Source organism: Bufo gargarizans, chromosome 7 (genome assembly GCF_014858855.1).
Source record: "Bufo gargarizans isolate SCDJY-AF-19 chromosome 7, ASM1485885v1, whole genome shotgun sequence".
NCBI classification, from domain to species: domain Eukaryota; kingdom Metazoa; phylum Chordata; class Amphibia; order Anura; family Bufonidae; genus Bufo; species Bufo gargarizans.
In genome coordinates this window covers 20,222,701-20,239,716 of record NC_058086.1, presented here as the reverse complement: position 1 = coordinate 20,239,716, position 17,016 = coordinate 20,222,701, and the positions used below count along the sequence as shown (strand labels likewise).

Sequence of the window (17,016 nt, the reverse complement as noted above, 5' to 3'; positions counted from 1 at the left end):
CTCCCGGACGCATATACGCGTACGGCGGTCGGGAGGTGGTTAAGAAGCATTCCGTTTTGATCCGTCCTAATAGAAGTCTATGGGAATCATAACGGATCCGACTGGCTCACGTTAGGCAAGACAGAAAACAAAGTCCTGTCGACAGGCCTTTTTTCTCCGTTCTGCATAACGGAAACCAGGACGGATCAGTTATGCTGCCCATAGACTTGTATTAGGACGGAAAGCAAAACGGAATACCTTATAAAGGCTTCCGTTTTCACTTCGGTCCTAATACAAGTCTATGGGCAGCAGAACGGATATGTCCTGGTTTTTGACGTCCGTCTTATGGATTCCGTTATTTTCCGTTATACTCATGTTATAACGGAAAGCCTTAACGGAATCCAGAATGCAGATATGAACCCACCCTAATTGGTTAAAAAAAAAAAAATACTAAACATGTTTGGTATCGCAGCGTCCGTAACGACCTGATCTATAAAAGGATAATGTTATTTTCCCTGCACGGTGAACGCCCAAAAAAAAAAAATATGATAGAATTGAAATGTTGCCCACCTCACTTCCCAAAAAAGGTATAAAAAGTGATCAAAAGAGTCATATGTACCCAAAGTTAGCACCAATCAAACTGTCACCTCAGTCCGCAAAAAATGAGCCCAAAATATAAAAAAAATATGGCTTTCAGAAAATGGAGACACAAAAACATAAAAAAAATGCTTTTATTGTGTAAAATAAAATGTAAAAATGCACATATTAGGTATCGCCACATCCATAACGACCTGCTCTATAAAAATATAATGTGATCTAACCCGTCTGGTGAACGCCATAATTTTTTTTAAAAAATGTGCCAAAAAAGCCATTTTTTATCATCTTACATCACAAAAAGTGTTTTACCAAGCGAACAAAAATTCATATGTGCCTTAAAATGGTACCAATCAAACCATCATCTCATCCTGCAAAAAAAGAGTTCCTACCTAAGACAATCGCCCAAAATATAAAAAAATATGGCTATTAGAAAATGGAAACACAAAAACATGATTTTTTTTCCAAAAATGCTTTTATTGTATTAAATTAAATTTTAAAAAATGCACATATTAGGAATCACTGTGTCCATACCAACCTGCTATATAAAAATAGCATGTGATCCAACCCGTCTGGTGAACGCCGAAAAAAAAAAAAAAAAAAAAGTGCCAAAAAAGCAATCTTTTATCATCTTACATCACAAAAAGTGTAATACCAAGCGATCAAAGAGTCATATGTGCCCCAAAATGGTACCAATCGAACTGTCATCTTATCCAGCAAAAAATAAGACCCTACCTAAGACAATCGCCCCAAAAAATAAAAAAAAATATGACTTTCAGAAAATGAAAACACAAAAACATACCGTAATTTTTTTTTTTGTGTAAATTCAAAATAAAATAAAAAAATTGACATATTAGGTATTGCCGCGTCATTACGGCCTGCTCTATAAAATTATCACATTATCTAGTCTGTCAGGTGAACATTGTAAAAAACTAAAAATAAAAACTGTGCCAGAACAGCCATTTTTTGGTTACCTTGCCTCACAAAAAGAGTAATATATATATATATATACACACACACACACAACTACCTCTAGCAATATAATTATTTACTATATATATATATATATATATATATATACATATATATATATATATATATATATATATCTCCAAATATAAATATGGAGGTGCAGGCCAATGGATTAAGCAACAAATCCAGGACAATATAAGAATAAAAAAGAAAAATGCCAGCACTCTCACAAAAAATGAGTAAAAATAAAAACACTTTATTCACCCCTGTGGATTAGCGAACTTGTGTTTCAAGTTTGGCGTACAAGGTTCAGGTTCGGGTTAGATAAGAATTCCGTTATGGATTCCACTACCACAGACCATAACCAAGGTTCCATTCAAACGTCTGAATAATGGGTCCATTCTGCAATTTTAATGGGGCTGCAAAAGATTTGGACAGCACACCATGTGCTTTCCGCATCCGCACTTCCGTTCCGCCAAAAAATAGAGCATGTCCTATTCTTCTCCGCAGCCACAGACAAGAATAGGCATTTCTATCATAGTGCCGGCAGTGTGCGGTCCACAAAATGCGGAACGCACATGAACGGTGTCCGTGTTTTGCAGATCCGCAATTTGCGGACTGCAAAACAGTTGCGGATGAGTGAATAGACCCTTGTGGTCCGTGGTAGCTGAACTTGAAACACAAATTCACTCAACGCTAGTCACATCGTTTTTAGGTTATAGCTTGAAAGGAGACTCTGTGAATGAGCTGAAAACATTGCGACCACAGGAGTGAATAAAGTGTTTGAGGGTGCTGTTATTTTTTTCTTTATATATTGTATATAGTCGTTTATCAAACTGGTGTAAAGTAGAACTGGCTTAATTGCCCCAGGCAAACAATCAGATTCCACCTTTCATTTCTAACAGCTTCATTGGAAAATGAAAGGAGGAATCTGATTGGTTGCTATGGGCGACTAAGCCTGTTTTCCTTTGCACCAGTTTTGATAAATCTTCCCCCTGTGTACTTATATGTGTACATAGCATTGTGTGTCGTCACACTGTACTAATCTGTGTGGGAAAAGTGACCGCACACAAAGGCCTCATGCACACGGCCGTCGTGCGGCCGTTCTGTGCATTGGGGACCTCAATTTGCAGTCCCCAATACACAGGTAACGTCCGTGCGGCGGCCGGGGTGCACTTGAATAGGTCTGTGATCCGTCCGCACCGCAAAAAAAAATTAAATTTTTTTTCACCTATCCATTGCTGCATTTAGGAGGAATAAGTGTATTTAAATTAAATTACATTACATTAAATTCTGTGCACCCTAGCTCCTCCAATCTCCTTCCCTAGACACTTGATTGACAGGGGCGGACATATAGGTTGGGAGGGGTCCAGGGAAGCAGAGTGGAGGAGCTAGGGTCCACACCTAGTGCACTTAAGCCATTATTTGCATATTTTTGAAAGCACTTAAACACAGCAACGGATCTGGGAAAGGAAGGTATGTTCTTAACTAGCAGAGTCAGCCCTACTACCAGGCATTATGGCTGGTTTAATGGGGTGGATCCTACTGAAAGATTTTCTTTTCAACAGCAGATTCTGATCTACTGGTTGCCCACTTTATTACTCACGTTTTGTGATTATCTACTGAAACCATAAATATTCCTTACCTGGTCACTGTCAGCAGCTTGTTCTTCACTTTCATTGTTGCATCCGGTTTCTCAGGATTTTCAGTTTCGTGAATATTAGAAATTTCATAATTGATTCCATGAAAAAATTGTCCTTGAAAAGTAAACCATTATTAACCCAAGAGTGAGAAAACACATAACAATAGATTACATTAAATTACAAAAATAGTTGGCACATTGTAAATACTACTAGGAATCTTTCACAGCCACAGATGGTGGGGGAATGCAGGAACCATGTATCTGTAAACATCATGCTTTTACCATATATTTGTAAGTAAAAAAAAATCAAATCAGAGTTTGTATTTTTGCAGTTTCATGGATTTGTGATTTACTAAACTTCTGGTCTTTCCCCCATCTACTAACCCACCTAAACTTGATATTTCAATTTCGGTCTGCAGCACTATCATAACTCCGGAGCAGCCCGCCCGCTATCTTGGGTCCACATTTGACTCAGACCTTTCCTTTGTTCCCCATATTCAATCACTTACACGCTCTTATCGTCTGCACCTCAAGAATATCGCCAGAATCTGCCATTTTCTTACAGTAGGAAACGACAAAAACCCTTGTTGTTGCCTTGATTCATTCTCGTCTTGACCAGTGATGAGCAGCAGGGGCAATATTCGAATTTGCAATATTTCGCGAATATTCGTCATATATTCGCAAATTATTAGCAAAATCTCCAGTCATTATTTTCTTGCTTGCAAAAATCGGCAATTGGAAAATTCGTGATACAAATTCAAGATACAAAAATTTGCGATCAACACTACTCCTAAAGTCAAAGATATTGCCGCCTTCTCATTGGCCCACAAGCAAGAAGCAGTGAGGGATCATGAAGACTGATGAAAAAAAATCTAGAATATTTGCGATTACGAAGATATAGCACTATATTCTAGATATTCGCAAATTTGCAATTAGAATATTTGTGATCAACACTAGTCTTGACTACTGCAACGCATTACTAATCAGTCTCCCTCTCACTAAACTCTCCCCCTTCAGTCTGTCCTAAATGCTGCAGCCAGGCTCATCTATCCAACCGCTACACTGATGCTACTAGTCTGTGCCAGTCACTTCACTGGTTGCCCATCCACCACAGAATAGAGAACTTCTCACCCACAAAGCTCTCCACAGTGCTGCACCTCCATACATCTCCCTCATTTCCGTCTACCACCCTACTCGTGCTCTCTGTTCTGTTAGTGACCTAAGATTAATATTCTCCATAATTCGTACCTCTCACTCTCGTCTTCTAGACTTTTCTCGAGCTGCACCTACTCTCTGGAATACTCTGCCCTGGAATATTAGGTCAATTCACAACTTCTCCACCTTCAAACGTGCCTTAAAATCACATCTTCTCAGGCAGGCTGATCAAGCTACCTAAAATGACTTTTCCCTGACTAAACCTCTCCCCCACCAACTCAATCCTCTGAGGCCTCTTTCCCACGGGCGTCGCCTGTGAGGGCTGGACAAGATGCGGGTGCGTTGCTGGAAAATGCGTTATTTTTCTGCGCAAGTGCAAAGCGTTTTATTACATTAGGGCTGTTTCACACAAGCGAGTCCCTTGCTGATTTATAATGCCGTGTGCCTCTGCTACAGGATCTTACTGACAGCATTATGTCACTATGTTCCTTTAGACGTAAAGTCAAGCAGAGGCGCACAGCATTATAAATCATGATAAGGGCTTGTTCACTTGAATGGGTCCGCCATAGAGCAAGTTCTATCTTTTTGCAGTGCAAAGGCACGAAACGGAACCCCAGAAAGCACTCAGTAGTGCTTCCATAGTGTTCCGTTCCGCATCTCAAGATTTGCGGACTCATTGAAGTGAAAGGGTCCGCATCCGTGATGCGGAATGCACACGGAACGGTGCCTGTGTATTCCGCAGCCGCAAATGCGGTCCGCAATATGGCAACGGGCAGCACACCTAATGCTGTGCAATCCTGCAAGTCTAAAACTGAGGATCACGCTCACACATGGAGCAAGATTCTCGCAATGGAGTCATTCATGTGAAACTGCTCTTAGAGTGGGTTGACACATAGGTTTTTAATGCCATTTTTTGCACATTTGTGTTTTAGTGGTGTTTTTTTTTTCTTGCAGTAAAAACACCAGCCTCTGATGTTAGCTGAAGGTCGATGGGAAATATGAAACGCAAGACGCACAAGCATTTAATTTTTTACTACTGGTGTTTTGGTTATTTAATTAGGTAGTGTTTTTTATTTATCTGTCAGTTTTAGAAAAATGTAGCCACAAAAAAACATAAAACTACATGCAAGATGGAAAAATGACAAGCAGTTTCTATGGCATTTTTTTTCTCTTAAGCTCTATAGGTGACGGTAGATGTAGTGGCACCGGCCTCTGCATAACTTCGGCACATCCAGTTCCGATTCTAAATGTAAGACAGCTTCTTAGCTGTCTTACATTTAGACCATTTTCTTCACCTAAACCAGGCGTAGAAAATTTTGATTGAGACAGACCTACCGGCCTGGCCCAACCTGGAGTGAGCGGGAAAGAAGTCGCAGAATCTGCGCCAGATATACGCCATAAAAGTTGCATATATCAGGTCAAAAATGACCCCCAAAGTGTTTTGGTCCCATGATTGCTGAGATTGGCCGAAGTAGTCAGGAAACCAAGCCTATGACGTGATTTTTTATTGGCCAAAGGTTCCAACTAGGGATGAGCGAATCGACTTCGGATGCTTCATCCAAAGACGATTCACATAAAACTTTGTTTGAATACTGTATGGAGCGAGCGCTCCGTACAGTATTAGACTGTATTGGCTCCTTTGAGCCTGGAACCGAACCCAAGTTCAGTACAAAGGTTTTTAAAAGTAGAAATAAATTTACGTAGTTATTACCCGAAGTCTCACAAGACTTTGCAAAGTAATAACTTTGGCTCATAGGAGCCAATACATTCTAATACTGTATGGAGCGCTTGTTCTGTACAGTATTAAAACTAAGTTTTATGCGAATTGACTTTGGATGCAGCATCCGAAGTTGATTCGCTCATCCCTAGTTCAACCATTGGGGTTGTTGGCTCCTAGCCCAGACAAACCCTTTAAGGCAGTGGTGCCCAACCATTTTTCGTCTGAGGGCCGCACTAGACATGGTATAAATTTCGCGGGCCAGAACCAGGTAGCTTTGCCAGAAAGAAATGCAAACACTGTGAGGGGGCACATGTGAGCATTACTAAAATACATAATACGGAGCCTTCAAATCTGCGTTTGGAGCCTCTGTTGCAGATTCTGTTGAAAGACCAGACAAAAAAGTCTTGCATGCAGCACTTTTGTGTCCGGTAAAAAGACAGGATCGCAAACGGAAACTGAACGGATCCCATCATAGTCGGTGGAGTCTGTTCAGCTCCTTCCCTGTGGGGTTACAGAAGGAGGGGGGAGGCAGGGTCACTAGTGAGGTGACAGGAGGAGGAGGGAGCAGGGTCACTAGTGGGGTGACAGGAGGAGGAGGGAGCAGGGTCACTAGTGGGGTGACAGGAGGAGGAGGGAGCAGGGTCACTAGTGGGGTGACAGGAGGAGGGGAGCAGGGTCACTAGTGGGGTGACAGGAGGAGGAGGGAGCAGGGTCACTAGTGGGTGACAGGAGGAGGGGAGCAGGGTCACTAGTGGGGTGACAGGAGGAGGGGGGAGCAGGGTCACTAGTGGGGTGACAGAAGGAGGGGGAAGCAGGGTTACTAGTGAGGTGACAGGAGGAGGGGGGAGGCAGGGTCACTAGTGAGGTGACAGGAGGAGGAGGTAGCAGGGTCACTAGTGAGGTGACAGGAGGAGGAGGGAGCAGGGTCACTAGTGGGTGACAGGAGGAGGGGGGAGCAGGGTCACTAGTGTGGTGACAGGAGGAGGAGGGAGCAGGGTCACTAGTGGGGTGACAGGAGGAGGGGGAGCAGGGTCATTAGTAGGGTGACAGGAGGAGGGGCGAGCAGGGTCACTAGTGGGGTGACAGGAGGAGAGGGAGCAGGGTCACTAGTGAGGTGACAGGAGGAGGGGGGAGCAGGGTCACTAGTGGGGTGACAGGAGGAGGAGGGAGCAGGGTCACTAGTGGGGTGACAGGAGGAGGGGGAGCAGGGTCACTAGTGGGGTGACAGGAGGAGGGCGAGCAGGGTCACTAGTGGGTGACAGGAGGAGGGGGGAGCAGGGTCACTAGTGGGGTGACAGGAGGAGGGGGAGCAGGGTCACTAGTGGGGTGACAGGAGGAGGGGGGGCAGGTCACTAGTGGGGTGACAGGAGGATGGAGGGAGCAGGGTCACTAGTGGGGTGAGCAGGAGGATGGGGGAGCAGGGTCACTAGTGGGGTGACAGGAGGAGGGGGGAGCAGGGTCACTAGTGTGGTGACAGGAGGAGGAGGGAGCAGGGTCACTAGGGGGTGACAGGAGAGGGGGGAGCAGGGTCACTAGTAGGGTGACAGGAGAGGGGCGAGCAGGGTCACTAGTGGGGTGAATGAGGGGGGTAGCAGGGTCACTAGTGGGGTGACAGGAGGAGGGGGAGCAGGGTCACTAGTGAGGTGACAGGAGGAGGAGGGGAGCAGGGTCACTAGTGGGGAGACAGGAGGAGGGGGAGCAGGGTCACTAGTGGGTGGCACAGGAGGAGGGGGGAGCATGGTCACTAGTGTGGTGACAGGAGGGAGGGAGCAGGGGTCACTAGTGGGTGACAGGAGAAGGGGGGAGCAGGGTCACTAGTAGGGTGACAGGAGGAGGGGGGAGCAGGGTCACTAGTGGGGTGACAGGAGGAGGAGGGAGCAGGGTCACTAGTGAGGGTGACAGGAGGAGGGGGGAGCAGGGTCACTAGTGGAGGTGACAGGAGGAGGGGGGAGCAGGGTCACTAGTGGGGTGACAGGAGGAGGGGGGAGCAGGGTCACTAGTGGGGTGACAGGAGGAGGGGGCGAGCAGGTCACTAGTGGGTGACCGGAGGAGGGGGGAGCAGGGTCACTAGTGGGGTGACAGGGAGGGGGGAGCATGGTCACTAGTGGGTGACAGGAGGAGGGGGAGCAGGGCACTAGTGGGGTGACAGGAGGAGGGGGAGCAGGGTCACTAGTGGGGTGACAGGAGGAGGGGGAGCAGGGTCACTAGTGGGGTGACAGGAGGAGGGGGAGCAGGGGTCACTAGTGGGGTGACAGGAGGAGGGGGCGAGCAGGGTCACTAGTGGGGTGACGGAGGAGGGGGAACAGGGTCACTAGTGCGGTGACAGGAGGAGGAGGGAGCAGGGTCCTAGTGGGGTGACAGGAGGAGGGGGAGCAGGGTCACTAGTGGGGTGACAGGAGGAGGGGGGAGCAGGGTCACTAGTGAGGTGACAGGAGGAGGGGGAAGCAGGGTCACTATGTGAAGGATGACAGTAGGAGAGGGAGCAGGGTCACTAGTGGGGATGACAGGAGGAGGGGGCGAGCAGGGTCACTAGTGGGGTGACAGGAGGAGGGGGAGCAGGGTCACTAGTGGGGTGACAGGAGGAGGGGCGAGCAGGGTCACTAGAGGGTGACAGGAGGAGGGGGGAGCAGGGTCACTAGTGGGGTGACAGGAGGAGGGGGGAGCAGGGTCACTAGTGGGGTGACAGGAGGAGGGGGGAGCAGGGTCCACTAGTGGGGTGACAGGAGGAGGGGGGAGCAGGGTCACTAGTGGGTGACAGGAGGAGGGGCGAGCAGGGTCACTAGTGGGGTGACAGGAGGAGAGGGAGCAGGGTCACTAGTGGGTGAAGCAGGAGGGGGCTGAAGCAGGGTCACTAGTGGGTGACAGGAGGAGGGTGAAGCAGGGTCACTAGTGGGGTGACAGGAGGAGGGGCGAGCAGGGTCACTAGTGGGGTGACAGGAGGAGGGGGAGCAGGGTCACTAGTGGGGTGACAGGAGGAGGGCGAGCAAGGTCACTAGTGGGGTGACAGGAGGAGGTGAAGCAGGGTCACTAGTGGGGTGACAGGAGGAGGAGGGAGCAGGGTCACTAGTGGGGTGACAGGAGGAGGGGGAGCAGGGTCACTAGTGGGGTGACAGGAGGAGGGAGCAGAGTCACTAGTGGGGTGACAGGAGGAGGGGGGAGCAGGGTAACTAGAGTGGTGACAGGAGGAGGGGGGAGCAGGGTCACTAGTGGGGTGACAGGAGGAGGGGGGGCAGTGTCACTAGTGGGGTGACAGGAGGAGGGGGGAGCAGGGTCACTAGTGGGGTGACAGGAGGAGGGTGAAGCAGGGTCACTAGTGGGGTGACAGGAGGAGGAGGGAGCAGGGTCACTAGTGGGGTGACAGGAGGAGAGGGAGCAGGGTCACTAGTGGGGTGACAGGAGGAGGGGAGAGCAAGGTCACTAGTGGGGTGATAGTAGGAGGGGGGGGAAGAGGGTCACCGGGGACCAGTCACATGAGTCCACGCTCCTTACCTCTCCAGCAGCCCTGTCATGTTGCCCAAGGTCCTCCGGCAGCGTGCCCCGCTCTCCTTACTACAGCCACCACGGGAGCCGGCCCCTCCTCCTTCCAGCTCCCGCCGGCTTACCCTGCCTGACCCGACTTGTATTGCTGTGGCGCACTCATACCAACCAATAACAAAGCTTCTTGCTGTAAGGAGCTTTGTTATTGGTTATGTCAGGCACAGGCAGCATCGCTGCGCTGCCTGTGCCGTTCACAGCGCTCACTGCACTGATTAATGTGGGGAAAAAGTCTAAGGCGTATTGTTACGCCTTAGACTTTTTTCAGGGAGTCGCACGGGCCGCATGAAACAGCATCGCGGGCCGGATTTGGCCCGCGGGCCGTAGGTTGGGCATCACTGCTTTAAGGTAATAGAAAAAGAAAACACAAGATACGTGTTTGGTATTGTTGAAATCCTAAGGGCTGTTTCACACGAGCGGATCCCGTGCGTGTCATCCGCTGCGTGACAGAGCCAAGCCCCGCTCTGGACAGCAGAGACACGGAGTAATAACATGACTGATAATGCTCCGTGCCTCTCTGTGATCTTTTTACTACAAAATCACCGTGAGATAAAGTCGTCACCGTGATTTTGTAGTAAAGAGATCACAGAGAGGCACCGAGCATTATCGGTCATGTTACTGCTCCGTGTCTCTGCTGTCCGGAACGGGGCTTGGCTGTCTTTCACGCAGCAGATTCCATGTACAGGACTCATAACTCTTGAACTCTAAAAAGTTGAATATACAAACTCTGCACATGTTGACGTTTCATTTTTAGGACATGTATCCTGAGATAATTTTTACTTTTTAGAGGAAAGGGAATTTCGCCTTCTGTTTTTTTTTTCCCAAGGCGAAAGTGGGTCCAGCAGTCTTTTTTCTATATTTTCCATTCCCATTCCAGATGAACACAGAGAAGGCAGCACTCCAAAAAGAATTGTAGTTTTTTTACCCAATATCAGCAACGTTTCATCTGCTGAATGCAGCCATTTTCAAGCATACAAATGTGGTAAATACTCAGGTATATATAGGTGGAATACGATTAACATCAATTAATATAATCAAGATAAAAACACATCAAATATCATACACAGTCAGATACATGGTATGAGAGTGTGAATCAATATAATCACTGTGACATTATTATATCACGGGGATTATATTGATTTACACTACCATACCATCAGTGGCATAGCTAGAAATGACTGGGCCCCACAGCAAATTTTTGAATGGGGCCCCTCTCCCCCAGTGATTTTTTTGCAACCCCTTCCTTTCATGCCGCCCCCATTCCTGTGGCTAGTTAAGATCGCTCTCTCAGACCAGGCCCGGCAGCTGTTCCTCCATTTCTTACACTTTCTATACTGTCACTATATATAATTTCATTTTGTAATACTGTTGAGGGGGCCCTGACAAAATCTTTTAGTCCTCCGCCTCCTGGATGGGCTCCTTCTGGGTCAGGGCCCCAAAGCAGCCGCTTCCTCTATAGTCACGCTCCTGCATACCATGCATCTGACTGGAATTGATTCTGTGTATGATATTTGATGTGTTTTTATCTTGATTATATTAATTGATGTTAATCGTATTCAGTGGCGTCGCCGGGGTGGGGTGGGGGCCAGAGGGGGCCACAGCCCCCCTACATGACGCTGTGCCCCCCATGTGCACCCCCAACTAAAATGCCCCCCCAAGTGAGCCGCTGTAGTCGGGCACCGGGAGATGAGCGCTTCCATTGCGTTCATCTCCATAGTCATCTACCTGTGCTGCGGCGGGGCAGGGGAGGGAGAGGCGTGTCCCTTCCCCTTCCTCTGATAGGCTGCCGGCCTAGTGCCTGCAGCCTATCAGAGGCCGGCGCAGGCGGCGCAATGACGTCATCGCGCCGCCTGAGCCATACAGCGCGGGACACAGGCCGGAAGAGGCCTGCATCGCATCGCTGACATGAAGGTAAGTATAAGTGGGTTTTTATTTTTGTTTGTTTTTTACAATAGTTTTACAGGCACATTAGGGGGGCTCTTATTACTGGCACATGGGGAGGCTTATTACTGGCACGTGATGTGGGGCTTATTACTGGCACATGATGGGGGGCTTATTACTGGCACATGATGGGGGGCTTATTACTGGCACATGATGGGGGGGCTTATTACTGGCACATGATGGGGGGCTTATTACTGGCACATGATGGGGGGTCTTATTACTGGCACATGATGGGGGGGCTTATTACTGGCACATGATGGGGGGCTCTTGTTACTGGAACATTGGGGGGGCTCTTATTACTGGCACGTGATGGGGCTGGGCTCTTATTACTGGCACATTGGGGGGCTATTGTTACTGCCACGTGATGGGGGCTCTTGTTACTGGCACGTGATGGGGGGCTCTTGTTACTGGCACGCTATTGGGGGCACTTATTACTGGCACGCTATTGGGGGCACTTATTACTGGCACATTATTGATGGGCACTATAGGGGCATCTACTGAGGCCACAAAGAAGGGGTATTTTATATGGGGGGCTCTGTACAGTAGCATTTTATACTGGGACACATTATGGTGGGTACTATGGGGAAGGTAGGAGAGGAGTACTATGGAGTCATCTACGGGGGGCACTAAGAAAGGGTATTTTATACTTGCAAATTATGGGGGACACTGAGGGCATCTACTGGGGCACGATATATGGGGCATTTTATACTGGTACATTATGAGGGGCACTAGGAGGAAGGGGGGAGAAGAGCACTATGGGGGCATTTACTGGGGGCACTATATAGGGATATTTTATACTGGCACATTATGGGGGACATTAGCTCAACTGGGGGCATTACAAGGGGGTATTTTTTCCATTGTCACATTATAAGGAGAATTATTTCTACTGGGGGGGCATTATGGTGGGCTTTATTACTCCCCCATGGTATGACCCCCTAGTAGCAGCACCAGCCTCTCTCTGCTCTGCTATCCCTCTACCCCTTCTCCAAATCCTTATTATGAAATCTTTCTCATTAGGATAAAACACATCAGCTCCGCCGAGCCCCCGGCCAAAGTGTTGAAGTGGCGTCCGAGATCCCCAAGGGCCAAGCCAAGTAGTTGTAAGTTTTCATGTGAAATATGTTTATGTTATACACATATAGCCTACACTGTGCCACACAATGTACAGTATACCTCTACACTGTGCCACACAATGTACAGTATACCTCTACACTGTGTAGGTTGTTCTATAAGCACCCTTGTTCGGTGGTGGCAGACAGAAAATAATCTGGAAGTGGCCCTCCCGAGACCAGGCTCTGGATCCGCCACTTGACTGCTCACAGGAGTGTAATCCGTATGCTCTGACCTGCAGAAATCCGCACTCGCTCGGTAACAACTAACAGGCAGTGCCTGTAGGCTGTAGCCTGGCCCTGTTACCGAAGCTAGCCGAGTGGTGTAAGGTTAATGTACTAGTAGAGATGAGCGGCCGCTTAATCCTGATTTAAAGTTAAAGTTACGGCAGGATATGGATTACAGTTTAGAAATGTCAAATGTACACTCCTGTGAGAGGCGGGGAGGGGGATCTGTGGATGACACTGTTATAGGGAGGGGGATCTGTTGATGACACTGTTATAGGGAGGGGGATCTGTGGATGACACTGTTATAGAGGGGGAAATGGGGATGACACTGTCATGGGGTGGATCTGTGGATGACACATATAGCATAAGATGCTATATACGGTATGTGTCATCCACAGATCCCCCCCATAGCAGTGTTATCCACAGATCCCCCTCCCTATAAAAGTGTCTACCACAGTCAGCTAGGACATGTTGAAATCTGAGTGATTTTTATTTATTTTTTAAACCACAGACAGCAGGACTTTTCTTCCCTGTTGCAGTTTTAGGTATTGGGTAAAGCATCGCAGCATTTCTAAGCGTAATTGTGTAAATGTATCGTTGTTATAGCTGCCCCCCCTACTTTTGTCCTGGCCCCCAGTGTGCCCTCCCAAAATTTGAAAGCTAGACACGCCACTGATTGTATTCCACCTATATATATGTACCTGAGTATTTACCACATTTGTATGCTTGAAAATGGCTGCATTCAGCAGCTGAAACATTGCTGATATAGGGTAAATAAATTTCAATTCTTTTTGGAGTGCTGCCTTCTCTGTGTTCATCTGGAATAGGTGAGGACTTGGATTTGGCATCTTTGGAGGCATGCAACCGTTTTCTTTTTTGCTTTTTTCTACTTTTTTGCTGCACATTTTTGCCTTTTTTTTCTTAATTTGGTGCTGTGCTGCTCTAAGTATGTATCTTTCCATTCCTATTGAATTCACTTTTGATCTTGGCTCAAAAACAGCATGAATAACTTTGACAAAAAGTGCTCATGCTCACTGTGGAAGACGCACAAAAAATCCTCAGCAAATATGCAATGTGTGAATTCACTCTGCCTGTATAATACATAATTAAATGTTACCTAGCAGTCCATGGACTCCTTTAGAAAATGTATGATCATCCAATGTATAAAACCCTAAGAAATCCCTGTGGAGAGGGTGACCTTTCCAAACTTCATGCAGAATTATAACAAATGTTGCTCCTTCTCCAAATGACAAGGTCACATTACTTCTTTTGTTCACCACCAGATTAAACCTGGAAGAGTAGAAATATAGAAACGATACAGATTATTTCACCTGAAATGTATGGCATAATTTCTGCTACTTCTGGCTACCTAAATGACCAGCTTGGGGAAGAGGGATCCAAGTAGGTCTTCCCACCTTAGAGCTCATGCACATGCCAATGTGCCAGCTATGCCCGTATTGCAGCCCGCAAACAGCGGGTCTGCAATATAAGGTCTCCGGCCGTGAGCACACTGTATAACGGATGCACACCCATTTACTTGAATTGGTCTGCAATCTGGGAGATACGGTGCGGAATGGAGGCTTGGATCAGAAGTTTTCTGTACAAGCCTCCGCACCACAAAAAAAGTAATGCATGCACTACTTTTTTGTGGTGCGGACTGTCGGATGCAGGTAACAGACCCTATTCAAGTGCATTTGTGGTCCGCAGCACGGGCAACGCCGGCACACGGTCGTGTGCAGGAGCCCTTGCCCTACATAGAAGTGAACAAACATTTACAGTAGACTAACCAATTAAGTGGACCAGATGACTTTGCAATGAAGACCCATGTGGGTGGTAGCAACTTCATGGAGCACAACCGGAATCAATCAGCAGATCACTGCTGCATCTTACTTCTTAAAAAAAGGGTTGTAAATTAGAGATCGCCTATAGGAATATTACAGTAATATGTTTCTTACCCTTCCTTGCTTATAGAGCCTGTTTTCTGCCACGAGAACGTTTTCTTGTTTTTATGGTTCAGGACTATGATTTTGTCAGTGGTCACCTCAATTTCTATCTTCATCTCTCTGTTTACGATCCCAAATCTTCCAAAATAGGTTTCATTTGATATGACATTATTGATTTTCTTGTTTCCAATAAGTTCCCCATTGACTGCAATACCTAGAAAAGACATGGAGGATTCATGGGGTGTGATCAAGCTTTTATGGGAGATTGCATGGATGTGCAATCAATGTGTAAAGTGGGAAAACTCCTTTAACAGAATAGTGCAGAGTATGGATGGGAGGCTCTGGAAACAGTGGAAGAGGCTACTGTGGTAGATAATACTTTGGGGGCTGAGGGTGGGAACTCTGAACCTCCTGGAAAAATGGAAAGTATGGGTTTTTCCTGACATACTAAGGGGTCACTTTTTTGACTGAGCTAACTGGTGGGTATTGGCAGACACTGAGAACTGAGTTTGTGAGAGGCAGTCACTTAAACAAGAAAGGGGAATAATGCAGTTTTCATGAAAGCCCAACTTTATATGGTAGAGGACACCAAGGAGTATATCAAAGTGTCAAATAAAGGGCCATGAGTTCCAAGTTGCAGAAAGTGTGAAAGAGGCCTTAAAGGGGTTCTCCAATAATTTGATATTGATGGCCTATTTTCAGGATAGGTAATCAATATCAGATCAGTGGGGGTTCGACTTCTGGAACCCCCACCGATCAAGTGTATGAAGAGGCTGCGGTGCTGTGTGAGAGCTTAGGTCTCTTCCTAGACCAGTGATTTCACATTAATTGGTCACATGGCCTAGGGGCAGCTCAGTCCCATTCAAGTGCAATGGGCTGAGCTGCAATACCAAGCAGAAGAGCTCTGCTGAGCACTGCGGTTTCCTCAAAAAACTGATTTCTGGGGGTGCTAGGAGTTGAACTTCTGCTGATCTCATATTGAGGACCTTTCCACAGACCTATCCACAGATGAAAATCTCAGAGAAGCTTTTAAATCCCCTGCAGCTTCAGTGCTTCCCGCCAGTCCTTATGTATTTGGCTGCAGAGATGACATGCCCGTATAGACACATGACTGCTGCAGCATGACACAGGACCACTGAGACTGGTGACTGGCTGCAGTGGTTACATAAGTATATGGGCATGTCATCGCTGCAACCAGATACACAGATACTGGTGGAGAGCACTGGAGCAGTGGGGTTTATCAGGTGAGTAGTTCAAAGTTCTTTTGTTATTTTATCACATTTTCCTTGCCTTCAGATGTTTTTTTTTGCTATCTCGTAAACTACTTTAAGCGTTAAGGGCTCATGCACACGACCGTATGCCCTCCGAGACATACGGTCCGTGAGGGGGCCATATGTCCCCGAGCGGCATACATCATGCGCACGGGAGTACACAGCATCATAGATTACAATTGTCCCGCATTCATAAGATCATATGAGTGTGGGACAATAGTCCCGTGGGCGGCCCGACGTGCACAGCATCATTGTAATCTATGATGCTGTGTACTCCCGTGCGCACGGTGTATGCCGCTCCGGGACATATGGCCCGCTCACGGACTGTATTTCTCGGAGGGCATACGGTCGTGTGCATGAGTCCTGACTGTCAGGTTTCATTACATACCTAGTTGTCTATCCTCAATAAGTTTCAGGATCACACCCGGCTTCTCCTGAATATTGAAGCACAGTACGTCATTCTTTTGTGGAACATTTATCACAAAATGAGGGTCAGAATCCACTGTTAATAGAAATATTCAGTTAGGAGAATATCCAATTATGAAAGTTATTGCTGAGAAACAGAGGGTATTATAAGAAAGCACAGATGAGCGCACAGTGCTAGAGCTCAGGTACAATACAGTTATACAATTACATCATATACATGGAGGTGACATCACTGTGGCTCAGTGGTCAGCACTGGTGCCTTGAAGCGTTGGGGTCCTAGGTTTGAATCCGACCAAAAAAGACATCTGCATGGAGTTTGTATGTTTTCTCGTGTTTGCGTGGGTTTTCCGGTTTCCTCCCACATTCCAATGACATACTGATAGGGAACTTAGCTTGTGAGCCCCATTGGGGACAGTTGGATTCTAATGTCTGTAAAGCGCTGCGGAATATGGTAGCGCTATATAAGTGCATAAAATAAATAAAAATAGTCAAAGAGTATTCC

The 17,016-nt window shown here is 47.1% G+C and overlaps 1 protein-coding gene across 6 annotated transcripts in view; it reads right to left on the bottom strand.

Moving 5' to 3' along the window:
- Positions 1-17,016, bottom strand: part of LOC122943070 (inter-alpha-trypsin inhibitor heavy chain H3-like) — a 107,096-nt gene that overhangs the window by 8,769 nt on the left and 81,311 nt on the right. For all 6 annotated transcript variants that reach the window (XM_044300481.1, XM_044300483.1, XM_044300482.1 and 3 more), the window contains 4 exons: positions 16,477-16,590; positions 14,830-15,031; positions 13,992-14,164; positions 3,191-3,302 (listed from right to left, as the gene is read on the bottom strand). In XM_044300481.1, the coding sequence (XP_044156416.1) occupies positions 3,191-3,302; positions 13,992-14,164; positions 14,830-15,031; positions 16,477-16,590 (601 nt within the window). The remainder of the gene's footprint in view (positions 1-3,190; positions 3,303-13,991; positions 14,165-14,829; positions 15,032-16,476; positions 16,591-17,016) is intronic.